Source organism: Protopterus annectens, chromosome 3.part1 (assembly GCF_019279795.1).
Source record: "Protopterus annectens isolate FY-2018-M chromosome 3.part1, PAN1.0, whole genome shotgun sequence".
In the NCBI taxonomy this organism is placed as follows: Eukaryota; Metazoa; Chordata; order Ceratodontiformes; family Protopteridae; genus Protopterus; species Protopterus annectens.
The window spans coordinates 329,017,047-329,033,345 of record NC_056732.1 but is presented as its reverse complement, the minus strand read 5'-3'; the positions used below and the strand labels follow the sequence as shown (position 1 = coordinate 329,033,345).

At 37.6% G+C, this 16,299-nt stretch overlaps 1 protein-coding gene across 1 annotated transcript in view; it reads left to right on the top strand.

Annotated features, from left to right (window-relative positions):
- Positions 1-651: 651 nt before the first annotated feature.
- The window catches only part of ANKRD28 (ankyrin repeat domain 28), a gene marked incomplete in the record, with an annotated part of 2,819,689 nt that continues 2,804,041 nt past the window's right edge, over positions 652-16,299 (top strand). Inside the window, 1 exon segment of the mRNA XM_044066773.1 lies at positions 652-901. Coding sequence (XP_043922708.1) covers positions 875-901 — 27 coding nt within the window.

Below are 16,299 nucleotides of genomic sequence, written 5' to 3'. Positions count from 1 at the left end.
CGAGACTCTGTCAAAATGCATGTTCCACAACAGCCTGTCTACGTTGTCTTTCAAGATACTTACAGTTTCCATAATATTAGACTTTCAAGAAACTTACAGTTTCCATAATACGCAGCAGTATTAACGAAGTTTGCTTTTTTTCTTAACGTTCGCTCATACTAAAGTAACCTGCTAATCTCTACTGTAAAATACGTTTTGTGTTTGTTTTACCAAAATGAAAAAGACTGTCAATTTACATCTTTATTACGATTCTCAAGCACAAAGTGTCTGAAAATACCCAGGATGACGTTTCCAGCAGGTATCCACATAGAACAGCAGTCTGTCCCATTCGGTCGAAATGATCCAGTACTCCTGATTAGGGAAGCAGTAAAACAAATGGATCTTTAAATGTGCGAAGACTATGCCAGACAGAGCATTATACTTACTTATAATGAAAAATCACAACGCTAAGAAAAGTACCTCTGGCGGTGACTACTCTTCATACATTCCTAGTATTCCTTTCATCTTGTCCCACGTTACCATAGAGCTTTACTAGCACAATTCCTCCAAACAGCTTTACCCCAACTCCTCGAATGCCATCCAATATTAACCCTCCCACTCACGCGCCAATCAATATCCATGTCTCTGCTACATTACTCTTGAGCAAATCCAATCGGAAGCTAGTTTGCTGCTGAGTGACGGTGGCGGTAATGTTGTGGAGTTTATTCTGTTTCTAGTCTATTTCAGGAAGGAGATAGGAAAGGAAGCCACGGCCTCCTGGCACTGAAAGGATTGCAAACATTAACGCCAGGAGCACTGATAATAGGCGGTACCACGGAAACGGAGAACTGTTGAAAGGGAGAATAATCTGCATGCAAGGTTTTTGGCTGGGGTCATGGGATTTATTAAACTGCGGGACCAAGTATGTATTGTTATTATTCCTAATAATAGTGAATTGATTGAGTGGGGTAAATTGTGGAGTTCTTCCTTTCTGTGGAAATTATTTCCATCAGAGCTTTTGTTTGTATGTGTAAAGAGCACTGGAATAGGTGCTTGCCATGATTTTTGATGCTGGTATCAAGATACTATGGGTCAGGTGTTTTAAGTTACGGTGTCTAGTAGCAAGTGGATAAAGAGTGCATTCCGTGATTGTAGAAAATGCAGTATATTTTAAGTATCTTTTGTTGGAAATCCATTGATTAGGCCCCAACAGGTTCATTTCAAGGTTAATGACCTTAAAGAAGTACGCATTTCCATAGCTGGTATGATTTATGTAGTTGTCTGGTTAATGTAGTTAACGATCAGATAGTGTTTTTTTTTTTTTTTTCAAGCCAAAGATTTTAATTAAGTGAAGCTGCATCCTTGGAGTGAAGTAAGCAGGCTGTGCTGGCAATGTCTTGTTCCTAAGTTTCATTGAATTCAGTGCACTGCTATTCTTTAATGTGTTGTAAATACTGTTTTCTGTATTTTTGTGACTTTATTTAAGTTAACTTCTCTAATGGGTTGTTACCCAGCATCTTTTCTACAGTCAAGTATACAGCAAATCATCTTTTCTCTAGGGTCAGTATGTGTGTGTGTACGCCTGTCTGCATTCATGATGGTGAGGGTACGTTTGTAAAAACAGTTATTGATCCTGATTGGAATAGAAGTAGTAGATCTGTGAAGTAGTGTTAGAAGATGGAGGATAAATTATTTGGCAATATGATCATAGGCTATTGTAATAAATTGCTCTCGCTTATATAGCGTTCAAAAATGTTTTTTTTTCCAAAATCTGTGGATTTTTGATTTTAAAATATGATGTATGGGACAGCATTTATTTGTACATTCTGACAGACTACATTAAGAATTTATATGCTGTCTTATGACAGAAGGCGAAAAATGTAGTTTTTAACAGCACGTTATTTTTCATTAGAGAACCACAGGCTGCATGCCACAGTTTGGTTCCCATGTTAGTGTTTACTTACTGTTATTTAGTGTTTTGCTTACTATATTTTTCTTATGAGAATTGAATATGGATGTTTCTTCCTAGAACTGTGTACATTTTTTTTTTACTTTCTTGTAAAAGTGTATTTTTGTATTCTGTATATTAAATATTGACTGAAACCCTTTTTTTAATTTGACATTTTTGGAGTAACAATGCATATATGATTATACAGATGTTGATTCATAGCTTAGTACTAGGCTGACTGCCCTTGTTGTGGGACTTTTTTAAGCCTAGTGAATTATCCCATTTCAGAATTAAACCTTGCATCCTGGGTCTGTAAGGTAACACCTTCACCATTATGCCAACCCCTAACCTCACATAGTTCTTTTTAATTGTATCACTTTCATGGTCCACTGAGTACATAGATGCTGACTCGCAGAACCCTGTAACCGTGTCACTTTCATGGTCACTGTGACATTCTAAACATTTACTTTTGCTGTGTGCATTACTATATGTAAGGTTGGTGGTGTTGGGGCCCCAGCTGAGAGAGAGCTCTGGTCCCCAAGCCAGAGGGGGAGATAATTGCTTTTTATTTTGCTTTTTAAAATGCGCTTATTTCTTGCAGAAAATTGTGTTATTTTATCAACAGTTTAGTAGCTCTGAGTGTCAGTTTTAGCACTTGAATCCTGTGGTGTACTGTTTGGTTATGTGGATCATTAGCAGGGTGAATTACTTGACCTTGTAAAAGAAATGACCTGTGTACTTATCCAGTTAACAAATGTAACAGTAAGTAAATGACTAAAGAGTCGAGAAAATCTGTTGAGTAGTTTAGTCTTGTGTTAGTGATGTCATCTTAGGTGAGCAAAATTAAAGAAGCAAAGTTGTGTATGAAAGCAGAAGCTTCTGATGGCTTGGGGTATGTTTGAATTGTTAAGGTGGCTGCAAGCAACATTTGGCTTGAATAGCATTGTATGTGATAAACACATCCAGCATTGGAGTCTTGGGACACAGACATCAAATGCAAGTTGACATAGCATCCTTTGCTGTACATATCCCTCAGCCTTCACATAAAATACAGTATGTGGTGGCGTTATCGGTCTTGCCACAAAACCATGGATTAAGGGTTGGCAACAATGGTATACATCAGTCTTTACCTAGGTGGCAAGTTGTTAGCCACAAGGGATAAGCACTTGAATTAGTTGCATTTGCTTCAGGGGTTAATAAATCAATTCAAATTTTTGCTTTTCTTTTCCCTTATATAATTTGAGCATTGTATTTATGTGTAATAAGGGCAAATTGAGGAACATTATTGTTAATAACAGCAATGATGATATAGGGGAAAATGTAGTTTGGAACAAAGTTTGAAATGTATAGAATATGTATTGCTGTCCATTTTCAGAACTTAATAGGTTTAGAAGTTAAGTGTTCTGCAGTTGGTAGGGTCTGTGTGTTTAAATAACTGTCTCCATTTCTGTCTGTGTTCCTCTTTAATGTTCTGTCATGCACTTTCTCTGTTATAGATCACTTTCTAACTCACTGTGCCCTCTTATTTTTTTTTTTAATCTTAAACTGAAATATGCAGTTTGCTTTTCATCTTGTATGCTAATTTCCATTTTAATGACTAAGATAATCTATTCCAGTTGGTTATAGATTGGCCTTGCTATAAGTATATATTACTCCTAATGAGAATAACTAGGATCATACCATAGATAGTTTAAGGCGGCCCATGCATGGGATAAAGCATTTAGGTGCTGCACCTGTCCATTAGTAGAACAGGAGGTGGTCCTGGGCTACGTTTTCTGTTTTCCATCCATATATCTAAGTTGCGCTTGTATATGGACAGGGATGAACTTTTTTTTTTTTTTTTTTTTGTGGACATGGAGTCTGTTCATCAGCGGAGGTATCCTCTTAGGAATATACCTGTCCCTCCAAACTATTCTGTTTAATGTTGCAGAAGAAGTTTACATCCTTAGACTGAGTCAAGTATTTCTGATGCAGTTTGTCTTGCTGATGTGCAGTCAATCCATCAGTAATGAGATGGAGGATGCCGTGTGTGCCAGCCACTGAGGATGCTGTGTGTGCCAGCCACTTGCACTGAGAGTATTTTGGAATGTCCGTAGTATATTTGGCTCCCGTCATAAATTTGTTGCATTAAATTTTTGCATGTGACGTGTGTTACATGTGAACTAGTTAACTTATTCTTGCTAAAAAGGTATTCTTGTACAGGAATGTCTGAAAATGTTATAGCTGATGCAATTTTATTTTTTAATACATACCTATGAACCATCATTATATTATATATGTACTAGGCTGGTTTCCCTTTTGGGCCACTTTGAGCCTAGCCAGTTCAAACACTATAACCATTATGCCAACCCTTAATGCAAGATGGTGTAGCCAAGGGACTGCCAAAGAAGTGTGTTGCTAAATGTTCCAAGTAGCAGTGCTGCTGATGGATTTAGGGACACAAGGCCAGCCATTGTTGTTTGCTTTTTCTTATAATCTGCTTAGGACACCATTATGTGTGTTTTTGAAAAAAAAAAAAAAAAAGTAAATATAATTTCTTTTGTTAGTAAAGCTGGTGATTGCTGAGTGATATTCACTTCTTAATAGTGACATGTGACTTAGTTACTTTTTCCTTTTCAAAACTGAAAGACAATGCTGCAGGACTGCCCTTTTTCCCATTGCTGTGGTTGAGAACCTGTAGTACAGAAAACAGTGTGTATGTTTAAAGAAAAATAAAAAACAAACAAAAAAAAAATACAACCATTCTTGCGTACCTGCAAAATCCACCCATCATTCCCATAGTAATCGGGACCTAGAATAGATCTGCTTGGTTATAAGAGGGTGTTTTGATCTTGCGTGATGTTTTAAATGACTTATTGACTGTAAAGTGTGCTAGTGAACAGAAGTAGAATAAAATCAGAATTCACCATGACAGAATTTTAAATCTTGCCTGCTAGCTAGTTATAAAACATTTTTACAAAGTGTGTGATAGCAGCCCATTTGTCTTGTATTATTGTCAGGAATGTCCTTTGTGATACAGCTACATGTAAAGAGGAATATGTTTTTTAAGTTGTGTCCTTGGCAAGGAGTTCATGTTTAATTTATTTAGTAATGAAGAATTTTTCTGTTGGGGCAAACAAACTACACCTTTAGCTGACTTGTTAACCGGATAAGTGAATTGGTCCACTGCAAACCCTTTTCTGCCCACCAGGTACAAGGGTAAATGGTTTGTGTGCTGTGTATCGTTTTACTTGTAAATTGTCTATCAGATGCACATTGTACACATTTAATATAATAATAATAATGTATGTGTGTGTTCATGGATGTCTGTATGTACGTTATTATGCATGTGCATATGCTTTTATCCCCCACCTATTTTTTAAACTGATGTGATATCCTTGCTGTCTTAATTAACACAGTAACCAGAGGTTAGGGCTGAACTCCAGATCTTGGAGTTTTGAGGCAGAAATCGTAACCATTAAACAGTTACTGTGCCACCAACCAATCTATTGGTTAATGTTCACTTGTGCTGTCCAACTTATCCTTGTGAGCTAAAAAAGTTAAAATTAAAACTCCATTGTGAAAATCTCCAGTTTCTGTTGAATAGTCCCAGCATTGTTCAAATGTCCCTGATGTTTTCAATGACTTTGTGCATCTTAGTTTGATAGACCCCAATTATACATTTTAATTGTGCTTGTTGTGATGTCATCTTCCATGTTTTGATTTATAGAGCTTATTCGTCTTGCTTATTTATTTATAGTAAATTTAATGACATGCAATATGTCAGTTTTTTAGATCTGAAATTCAGACTTAGGATAGATTGCTTTAAATAAATTTTTACACGTATTGTAGTACATGCTACCTTTATTATGATAGTGTGCATACATATTGCTGGTGTGGCGTTTTTTTTTTTTTTTTTGTACAGTTCAAGTGACAGTAAAGATGTACGAAATCTTCTGTCTTGTATGGATTGTTTGTATTATGTTTTGCAAGCACCACCCAAGTTGCACATGGAATAGTGACCGCTAATGGACCATGTGTGCAAGCTAGAATTTATGAACATTAGGCTTGACAGTTGGAAAGATCAAAATGGAAAAAAATGGCACAGCAGGTGGGAGGGAAAACCTTTAAATGCAGCTATGCGGTACAAATACAGAAACCAGTTTTGTTTGTATTTGTTTCACTGATGACAAAGACCATACAATAACTTGTGTGTATTGTTTCACTGATGACAAAGACCATACAATAACTTGTGTGTAATATAAAAATATATATACAGTAAGATCAGATATGTGCTTTAATTACTTAGCAAATTGTTCCTCAAAAGAATTTCTATAATGTTTGAAAAGGCAGTTGAAGTGAATGGAGTTATAGTAATTGGTTTCATTGGTTAGTTAAGCAGTAATCTGCTCCGATAACATTCTGAGCAAGAATAACTAATTTTTGAAAAAAGAAACTGCAGTCAGTATTATGTGGATGTAGTAAATAACTTGGTCATAACTTGCAGTACATTCACTGTATGGGTGCTTTGATGGATAGTGGCTAGCTTAGTTTTAGAGAGTGGAGCTGTGTTTTGTATGACAGTAATCCCATCATGTTTTGGTATGGGTTATGCTGGGATTTGCTCATGCCTGGTGTGCAGTCTTGAAGTTGCATTGTATTAAGTCAGCAAACATTTGTCAAATGGTTTAAAAATTGTCCCTTAGTGAGGGAGAGAAAATGGCTGACAATTTTCTTACAGAACAGCATTGAGAACACTGAAGTTACCGGAAAGTTTTCAACGTTACGAAAATACACTACACATCTAAATGGCCACAATAGGCAGAAACTGAGGGATAAAAGTTCTCTATCTTTGAAACTCTGTACAGTACAAACCTGCCAGTAGTAAAATTACTTGTTACTAATTTTAGAGTGAATGCCTTTATGAGAGTAGACATCTGGCATGATTTTATTTAAATGGAAATATTTTTGCTAGTAATACACTGTGAGAGAACAGCTGAAATAATTTGCCCTGGTCTCTCCTGTCAGATCACAGTTCACTCACTTAGATTAGAAGTAGTGAGAAATACTGTTAAGTTTGAGAATCCTCAGTAAAAGTGACCAACTGGTTCACAGTGACTCTTCATATTTGTTTGTGTGTGTTCCATACTATAAATGTTTGAACTGTAAAGAAATATCCAAAATAATACAGACTTTGTTAAAAACAGTGGAATTGTGAGTATCCGGTCCTGGTTTCCTCCTACCTACCTTCCTTCCTTGATTTAGCAGAAGTGTCCTGTAATTTTTGGTCTTCAGAGCCCAGGTAGTTGGTGAAATCGCTCCGTGGTTATCCAGTAGCCTTCACATTCAGACTGCAAAAGACTCAACAGGTTTGGCACCTCTAAATTACAGTACGCAGTAAAAAAAGCTATGAATTTTGAGCCTGAAATAGCGATGTGCCCCCAGTTGGTGTGTGTGTGGGGCAGTGTAGGTGTCTTGCTATGGAAAACACACCAAACAAGAAACTTAAACTTTCAAAATGTAATTGGCAAAATTATATAAGCATAATGGAGACAAATTCTATAGGGAAAAGTATAAAAAGGTTTTGTTCATCACTAGCATGGTAGCACTGAGAAAGGTGATTAGGATATACATGCCACAGAGGGAAAGAAGCTGCAAAGTCAATTTTCTTTTTTCATTTTTAATATGTGGAAGTATGGATATCCTTCTGTACGGAGGAAGTGAACTCTACCCTAAAAACATATCTTGGTCCTCAAAGTTGTCCATTTTAAATATGATTTTGAATATTACATTGTCTATGGAAGCAACTGCAAAAATATCAAAAGTACTCAATTTAGGTTTGGTTGAATGTACAGTGTATAAAAATGGCAGTGAATCCAAAATGCATACCATAATATTTTCCGTATGTTAGTAAAAGTGTGCATTGCTCAAAATGAGTCGTGGCTTAGAAAAAAAGTACTGCTACAAACCTTGAAGAGGGTAATGTTGAACAAATTTGTAATTGGAGGGTAATCCTATATGTGAAAGACAGTTGAGATGTAGCGATGCAAACAGTCATGACAATAATAATGGAGTTAGAAGATAGTGCTTGGAACTAGCTAATTTTAAAGAATCTTAATTAAATGCCGGTTACTCCACATATGGCAGGAATAGAACTCAAAATAAGAGTTGGATGCAGTATCTTATTTCAGTTATTTTTCATAATGAAACCATTTCCACAAGAGTGGCAGTGAAAACAAACAAAATGTGTTGTTCAGTACTGACTGGTAAAAAGTTTAACCCATGAAAATGTGATCAAATTACCATTACTATTTCAGTTGAAATTACATCATTGAATGTGTACATTGTGTAGTCAAGTTGCTTTTCTTCCTTTTGGTAAGGACTGTGTTGGAGGTGCAAACTAGATTAGAGGAAAAAAAAAAGTTTGGGTTTAGAGTCAACCTCACAGACTGGTGTGTTCAGTAACAATTTTGCAACTACAGTTTTAGGTAATGCAAAATAATGTCTCCCTAAATGGGGTGGGGTGTTCATTGCAGAAATGTTTTTCTGTAAGGTGATTGTTTGTTTGTTTGTTTTGTTTGTTTAATTAGTAGAATGTGTACCTAAGCAGACTTAGAATAGTAACTTGTTAAATTTATTTATTTATTATTTATTATTTTACATTTGTTAACCGGGGGTGTCTGAGCCAAAAAGGCCCTTTTTCAGCAGAGGCCCGGGGAGAAAAGCTCCACAAAGAAAAATTACAGATACATTTAGTTATTTAGACATGATCAGTATACACACAAATTACAAGAGACATGTTTTTACAGTGGTATGCGGCACAAACAGTTACAGTGGAGAGAACAATCAAAAAATATTAATTTTAAAAATAAAGGTAAGTAATAGATTTGTGGTGTACGGCTGAACTTTGGAATGTAGGTAGAATACATACATAGTACACAGGTACAGTACATACATTGTAGATTAGCCAGTGTTTGTGAGTAAGATTGAAAACTATTATCAATTGCTCTAGATTTAGTATGTATATGTTATCCGCTTTCACTAGCCTGGGGAGCAATCATGACACTGCCAACTTTGCTTGAGATGTTGCCTGATGAGGTCTTTAAAGGAGGCTTTGGATGATGTGTTTTGAATGCTAGTAGGGACAGAGTTCCATTTTTAGCCACCGAACTACTATATAGTGCATCTCCAAAGCTATTGTAGCTGTTGGTGACTTCTAGTAGTAGTTTGCTTGATGATCTAAGAGGCCTTTTGGCTGAGTGATGTTGTACTAGGTTTTGAGGGCAGGACACTTATTGGGGAGGTAATAGATAGAATGACAGAGGCAGAGCTGATTGTAGGTTAGGAGGTTGGGCAGTTCAAGCAGTACAGTGATGAGTTCTATATGAGCAATTTGCAGCAAAGCGGGCAATTCTATTATAGCAAGCTTCCATTTTGCTTAGTTCAGTTTTGTTGAGATTAGTCAGAATGGGAGATGCATAGAGTAGGGTGGATAGAAGTTGGGAGCGAGCAATGGCTGATCTTGTGTTGTTGGTAAGAAATGGTTTGATACGGTAGAGTGACCCCAGTTTGGCATGTACTTTTTTAATAGTTAAGTTCAGATGACTATCAAATTTTAGGTGGGAGTCTATGGTTATTCCCAATAGCTTAGCCTGTGCCACTGGAGCAATTGGAGTAGCATTTGTGGAGTAGATAGTGAATTGACTGTTAGTTTTTTGTTAGAACTGGTTATAATCATAAGCTGAGTTTTCTTTGGATTGAGGATAAGTTGGGCTTTGGTAAGGTAGTTTTCAACGCCAGAGAATGCTAGTTGAGTTGTTTGCAGGAGGGTGGGAATGTTTTGTGCAGCACAGATTAAGGTAGTGTCATCTGCATACTGAATTATAGATGCATGCTGTGTGGAGGTCATTTGTGACTGTGAATAGTAGTGGTACTAAGATAGAACCCTGTTGGACTCCTATAGTTATGGGCAGCTGAGGAGAGAGAGAATTTTCCCATTTCACAGCTTGGTACCTGTCAGTTAAGTAGCTTTGGAACCAGGTAAGAGTGGAATTAGATAGATGATATTGGTTTAGTTTGTTTAGCAGGATTTGGTGTGAGACTGTGTCAAATGCTTTGGACATATCCAAAAAAGAGTTGACACTTGCAGGCCTTCATTTTTGAGACGGTTTACTGTGTCTGTGAAGCAGAGGAGAGCTGTAGTGGTACTATGGGCAGGTCTGAAACCATGCTGAGTAGATGACAGGATGTTGCAGTCTAGGAGATAGTTTAGCATCTGGGTATGGATGCATTTTTCTAGGATTTTGGCCAGGGGAAGAGTAAAGCAATGGGTCTGTAGTTATTAAGTTCAGTGGAGGTCCCGCCTTTATGTATGGGTGTAACATAGGATATTTTCCAGAGTTTGGGCACATAGTTTTCAACAATTGATCTGTTTATGAGAGTGGAGACTGGGATAGCAATAGCATCTGCTGTAAGTTTCAAGAAATAGCTGGGGAGTAGGTCGGCTGCTGTTGATGAGGTTTTTAGTTTGGAGAGCATGCTTTTGATTGAAGTGGTGGAAACTGTTTTGAGGGTAAAGCTTGTATTAGTGTTATTTGTGTTGGGGGGGATAGTGAGGAAGGAACTGTCCTGTGATACTAAGGATAGAATTGAGTTCACAAAGTGGGAGTTGAATTGTGTTTCGATGGGAACTTTAGTGTCAGGGGTGGTTGGTTTGGGGTAGCCTTTTGGGTGGATTTTAGTAGCTGGTTTACATTTTTCCAAAATTTTTGCGGGTTGTGTTGGTATTTAGTTTGTAATGTTGTGTAGTAGGATTTTTTGTCCAGCCTAATGCATTTTTTTGCACGGTTGCACAGTTCTTGGTACTTAGTTAGGCTTTGTGTTTCTTTGTTTTTTTGATAGTAACGCCAGGCAGTGTCTCTGGACTTGAGGATTTATTTGGTTTCTTTACTGAGCCAGGGGTTTGTAGAGGTTCTAACCTTGATTTTGCACAATGGAGCGACAGTGTCTAGGTGTTGTAGAAATGTTTTGTTGAAATATGCTACAGCCTGGTCAAGTGGGAGGGTTTTTAGGGGGGTCCAGTCACAGTTGCACAGTAAAGTGTTGAGGACCTCAGGAGAGAATTTTTTTGCGTTTCTAGTGGATATATAGTTAGTGGTTTTGCATATGCTTGTTCTACTACGTATAAAGTATATTATGTTGTGGTCACTTAAGGTGTCTGGGAGACTGCCTGTGTGAGGGTACAGTGTGGGGTTACTAGTTAGGACCCAGTCAAGGATGGATTCCCTTTTAGATTTTTTATCACACCTAGTTGGAATTTGGACTAGCTGCTGGTAGCCATGGAGATTTATTAGATTACTTGGTGGTTCTGATATACAGGTGAACCAATCTAGGTTGAAGTCCCCCAGAATAAGGGTTTCTTGTGAGTATGTGGAAGAACACCAGGATAAGAAGTCTTCAAGGCTAGCAGGTGTATTACCAGGTGGAATATAGATCACAATTGTGGTGATGACCTTTTTAGGGTGAAGTTGAAGTTGTGAGATAAGTATGTCCCAATTATTGGGGGAGGGGTAGGAGTTTGGTAATTACTGGACAGTTAAGTTGGACTTGTAGAGTAAGGCAGTTCCACCCCCTTTACGAAGTGGTCTGTCTTGTCTAATGATATTGTAGCCGGTAGGGAGAATTTCTGAGTTAGCTATGTTTTTATTTAGCCAGGTTTGTGTTAAAGCAACTATGTCTGGGGAGTAGTGTGCTATTGTGGCCTGGAGTTCAGGTATTTTATTTTTGATACTTCTAATATTAATATTTAGCATTAAAAGATGGTTGGTTTTGCTGCTGTTATTGATTTGCCCAGGGATGAAGAAAGTGGGGGTGTTATGTTCTGACATTTGTGTTGGAGCAGTTTGTGTTGGACAGGATGGATATGGGCCTGGGTTGGGGTGGATATCCCCACTTATGGTGAGCCTGGAGTTAAAATGGTTATACAGATGTTAGAGTTTGGTGAGGAGTGTGAGAAAGTATTGTGTTTTTTCGAGTAGGAATGAGAGCATATGTGTTTAGTTCTGAATTGGTCCGTTATGTAGTTCTTGAATAAGTGTGGGCAGATATTATTATAATGTGTGGTGTCTGTGTATGAGAGTGCATAATGCAGTGTTGTGCTACTAAGTTTAGGGATATTGCTAGAGTGATAACTTGTGGTGTTGTAAAGAATTATGAGAAGACAGACTAGATTTAGTTGTGTGATAGTCATGGTTATAAAGTTTATGTTGTTTCTAGGTGGGGGTCTGAATAGGAATTATAGGGTTGCACTATATGTGGATGGGGAAGTAGTGTGGGTGATGCAAAAATGCCTAGTGGGAATGAGCGTGATTGGGAGTATTTTGTGTGGAGCAAGTTGGTGTGGTTTAATGTGATATGACTTGAGGAGCTGTGATTGGTGGAGGTGATGTGAGGGTGAGCTGTGGGTGTGGCTATGATTACTATAAATGTAGAGGTAGTGGGGGCGGGAGGAAATAGGGGGCAGGGCAGGGGAGCGGAGAGAGCCCGAGCGTTAGCGAGGGTGAACGGAGAGGGCCAGAGCCAACGAAGGCAAGAGAAAAAGTAAGTATTACTTTACAAATCTGAACACTTTTAAAACAAATTCCTGAGGTCTAATGGCTTACCGGCTATCAGAATGTAATTGCTGAAGAGCACTTGTGTCCTGGTGGGAGACTAGAAATTTAAAGATGGCTCCATGCTCAGCAGGATTCTAATATAGACTTTGTATTGGGGGAGGGAGATAGCACAAGGGGTGTAAACCAGGTGGAATGCAATCGGTGGAAATCCGTGTAGGCCTCAGAGAGGGTAAGTAATAATTCAAACTACCTGTAAAGTGAAGGAGAGAAGAGACCGCAAAGTTTATTAAGGTTGGGAGTGTGTCTTTACATTGACTTGCTAATTAGTAACCAGTTTGCGCACAGATTAGAGTAGGGAGATAAATTAGCAATGATAGAGATGCAAATAAACAGGTGATCCTCCAAGTGATACAAACTAAGGCAGAAAGAACTGAGAGGGCTGCTTGATGGTTAATTTAATTTAGTCACAGGGATGTGAATTAAATCTATATTGTCTATTGGACAGTTAGGACTACTGTACTATCGGGGGGTGGGGGGACACAAGGCTACAACAGTCAGTTTTATTAGCAAGCTGAGAACTACTAAGAAATACTGCTAATGTAATAGCTTCATTCTCATAAAACATACAAGTAGAATGCCTGGGTGGACTGACCCTGCTCTTGAGGCTCAAGATGTATATCCTTGTTTAGTTTGCAATACTGATTCCTTCTTGCACTGTATAGATGGAGTGGTAGCCGCAGACTGCAGATTTGCTTGAGTGTGCTCGGCTAGCAGAATGTAATTGCTGAAGAGCACTTGTGTCCTGGTGGGAGACTAGAAATTGGAATTGAAATGAAGGTCTGTGCAAGTATGATACTTTACTTCCAAATGTGAAAAATGTCACATTGGAGTTCAGATTCATGGTGGTAGAGAGACTCAAGTGCAGGAATAGCTTCCCATCCTGTATTGGATGGTGAGGTAACCTTATTGTATAATGAAGGCAGTGATAAATTGTTGATTATTTTCTCTGCCACAGGTGTGTAATTCATGGTAAGCAAATGATTAAGGAATCTTTTTCTATAGCATCAAGGCATTTTTAACCATTAATATAGTTTGTGTGTCTCTTGTACCTGTTGTATGCTTTAAGTCCTATACCAGTATGTATCCTTGAGTTGTACTTCTTAGCTTCTAGTGAAGTAATTGGCAATTGTAATTCTTACATGTAGCATCATTTGTTTTTCATCTGGAAGCAATAAGGGCCATCTATGAAGCATTCATGTGTAGAGATGTTTCCTCAAAACCATGGTGTGCAAATGCTTTGACTTAGTTTACATAATGTGTGAGTTTATGGTTGGTATGTTCACTTCACTTTGCCAAGTTTCCTTCTGTTGTTGATTCTGCAGATGATACGCCAGCCGCAGAGTGTTCCTAGCCAGTGATGTTGTACATTCTTAGCTATATTTTCTGGATGGTGATGCTGTTTATGTAGAGATATTGTCAGCTGTGTATACTCCCTCCACCCTTACATTTTATTGATATGTATATATATCTGTCCATCCATCCTTGGACTAGGTTAGTCCCCATTAGGCTAGTAGCCTGTTTTCAGTGGTGACTCAAGGTGGTATTTATACTTTTTAGGGGAAATTTGGCCAGGGCATTGAGTAACTTCTGCTTTTCTTTTGATAAGTACCATGGGATTTTTCACATCCACCTACACTAACTTGGGCAGATGGGGCCTCAGTTTAAAGTCTCCTGTATTTCACTGTGTATGGTATGGTTTAAGTTTGTATCTCCCAGCATCTCATATAAGTATATAATTGGTCAATAATGTGTTGATAATTGTCCCCTGTTAACATTAGCTGATATAATTACTACCAATTGTTTTGGAGCTCTTATTCTCCCTTCTGTTATGAGAAAAGGCTCTGTTCAGTGGGGTAACCTGTTTATTTAATCTTTTATTTCTAAATGCAAAATGAGTTCTGAATTGGTCATTTAACAATGAGAACAAACCTTCAGGGCAGCCAAGATTTAATAGATTTCTGTCTTAAAAAATGAGGCTTCCAATGACAGTTTACATTCTTATAAATCCTACCACACTTGCTGTAAAACTTCTTAAGAAAAAAACAAAAGTAGCTTATTTTATCTTTATACAGCAAATGGACAGCCAGGCAAAATTGCATAGAGAGGTTTACCTTCCCCTTAATCCAATTGTCTATATGCAGGTTAGAACAAGGGCAAATTTGCTTACAAACATTTATGCACATTGTGGCGACCCCTAACTGGGAAAAGCTGAAAGACATTAGTTTTATTAGAGCACATTACCTTGCATGTTTTAGGATGCATCCTTTTTATGAGTGAGAGATTACAGCAGAAGTAAGTTTGAACTTGTAGTTGAATCTGACATCACTTTTATGCTAAGACCATTCTGAATTCAGGAAAGAGCTGTTGGATTTTTGTGTCACATTTTCAAATTTCAGGGTAGGGTGTTTTGTATAAACCAAAGATGTTCTGTGGGCTGTGCCCTAGCTCAACTGTATGCAATGATATTTGCAGCCATGTGGGAAGTCTAGTACATATTTGATGGTAGACTTCATTTAAGAGGTACTTGGCTGTTGTCCCCCCCCCCCGAGATGCTATAACCTGTCTAATTTCAGACTTAAATGCATTTAAAATGTGGCTGTTTTTAGTTGGCTGTTTATTTAATTTCAGGGGGAAAAAAAATCCACCTAGTCTAAACAAGTCAACCACTCGACAAATTAATGTCCCAAGCTGTTGCAGATAAAAGTTATGTTTAATCCAAGAAAGTGAAACAAGTATACAAGGCAAAAATCCGGCAAGTGCTTTCGTCTCTGTAAATACTGGACTTTATCAAACCAAAGTGCTTCCCAGCATACTTCTTTATATAATACATACCATCAAATTAAGTAATTAACACGTCGTAAAATAATAGTTATTTGAGAGCTGTGCAAAATATTAAAAATCACATACATTTTAAACTACTTAAAGATCATTGTCTGTAAAACGAGCTCTAGCTTTCAGTGTTGGAATTAAGGAAAGGTGTTCATTCATTCCTGGAGGGCTGTTGGCACCTAATTTCAGTTGCCATCTAAGTTCACTTTTACAAATACTGTTACACTAGTCACCCCCCCCCCCAGGATCCTTCCTAATAATCTCTAAAATACAAAACTTGAGCATAAATTGTCCAGTACATACCAGCGTATACTTGTGTAAAGCGTTGTTCGTGTTTCTATTATCAGTAGCGTAAAGATGTTCGTATATATACGCTTATGTAGTATTCTCTCTGTTTTACCAACTTAAATACTCTGGTATGTACTGGACAATTTCTGTTTAAGTTTGGTATTTTAGAGATTATTAGGAAAGATCCTGTGGGGGGGGTGACTGGTGTAACAGTATTCGTAAAAGTGAACTTGGATGGCAATTGAAATTAGGTGCCAACAGCCCTCCAGGTATGAATGAACAGCTTTCCTTAATTCCAATATTGAAAGATAAAGCTCTTGTTTTACAGGCAATGATCTTTAAATGGTTTAAAATTTGTGATTTTTAATATTTTGTACTTGTCTCTTTTTTAAATAACTGATTTTTTTATGAAGTGTTAATTACTTAATGTTAATTACTTTAATTTGATATATATTGTATAAAGAAGTATGCTGGGAATCACTTTGGTTTGATAAAGTCCAGTATTTACAGAGAATAAAGCACTTGCCGGATTTTTGCCTTGTGTACTTGTTACAAGTTGTGTTTAATCCAACAAAGTGAATCTGCAACAGCTTGGGGCATTCA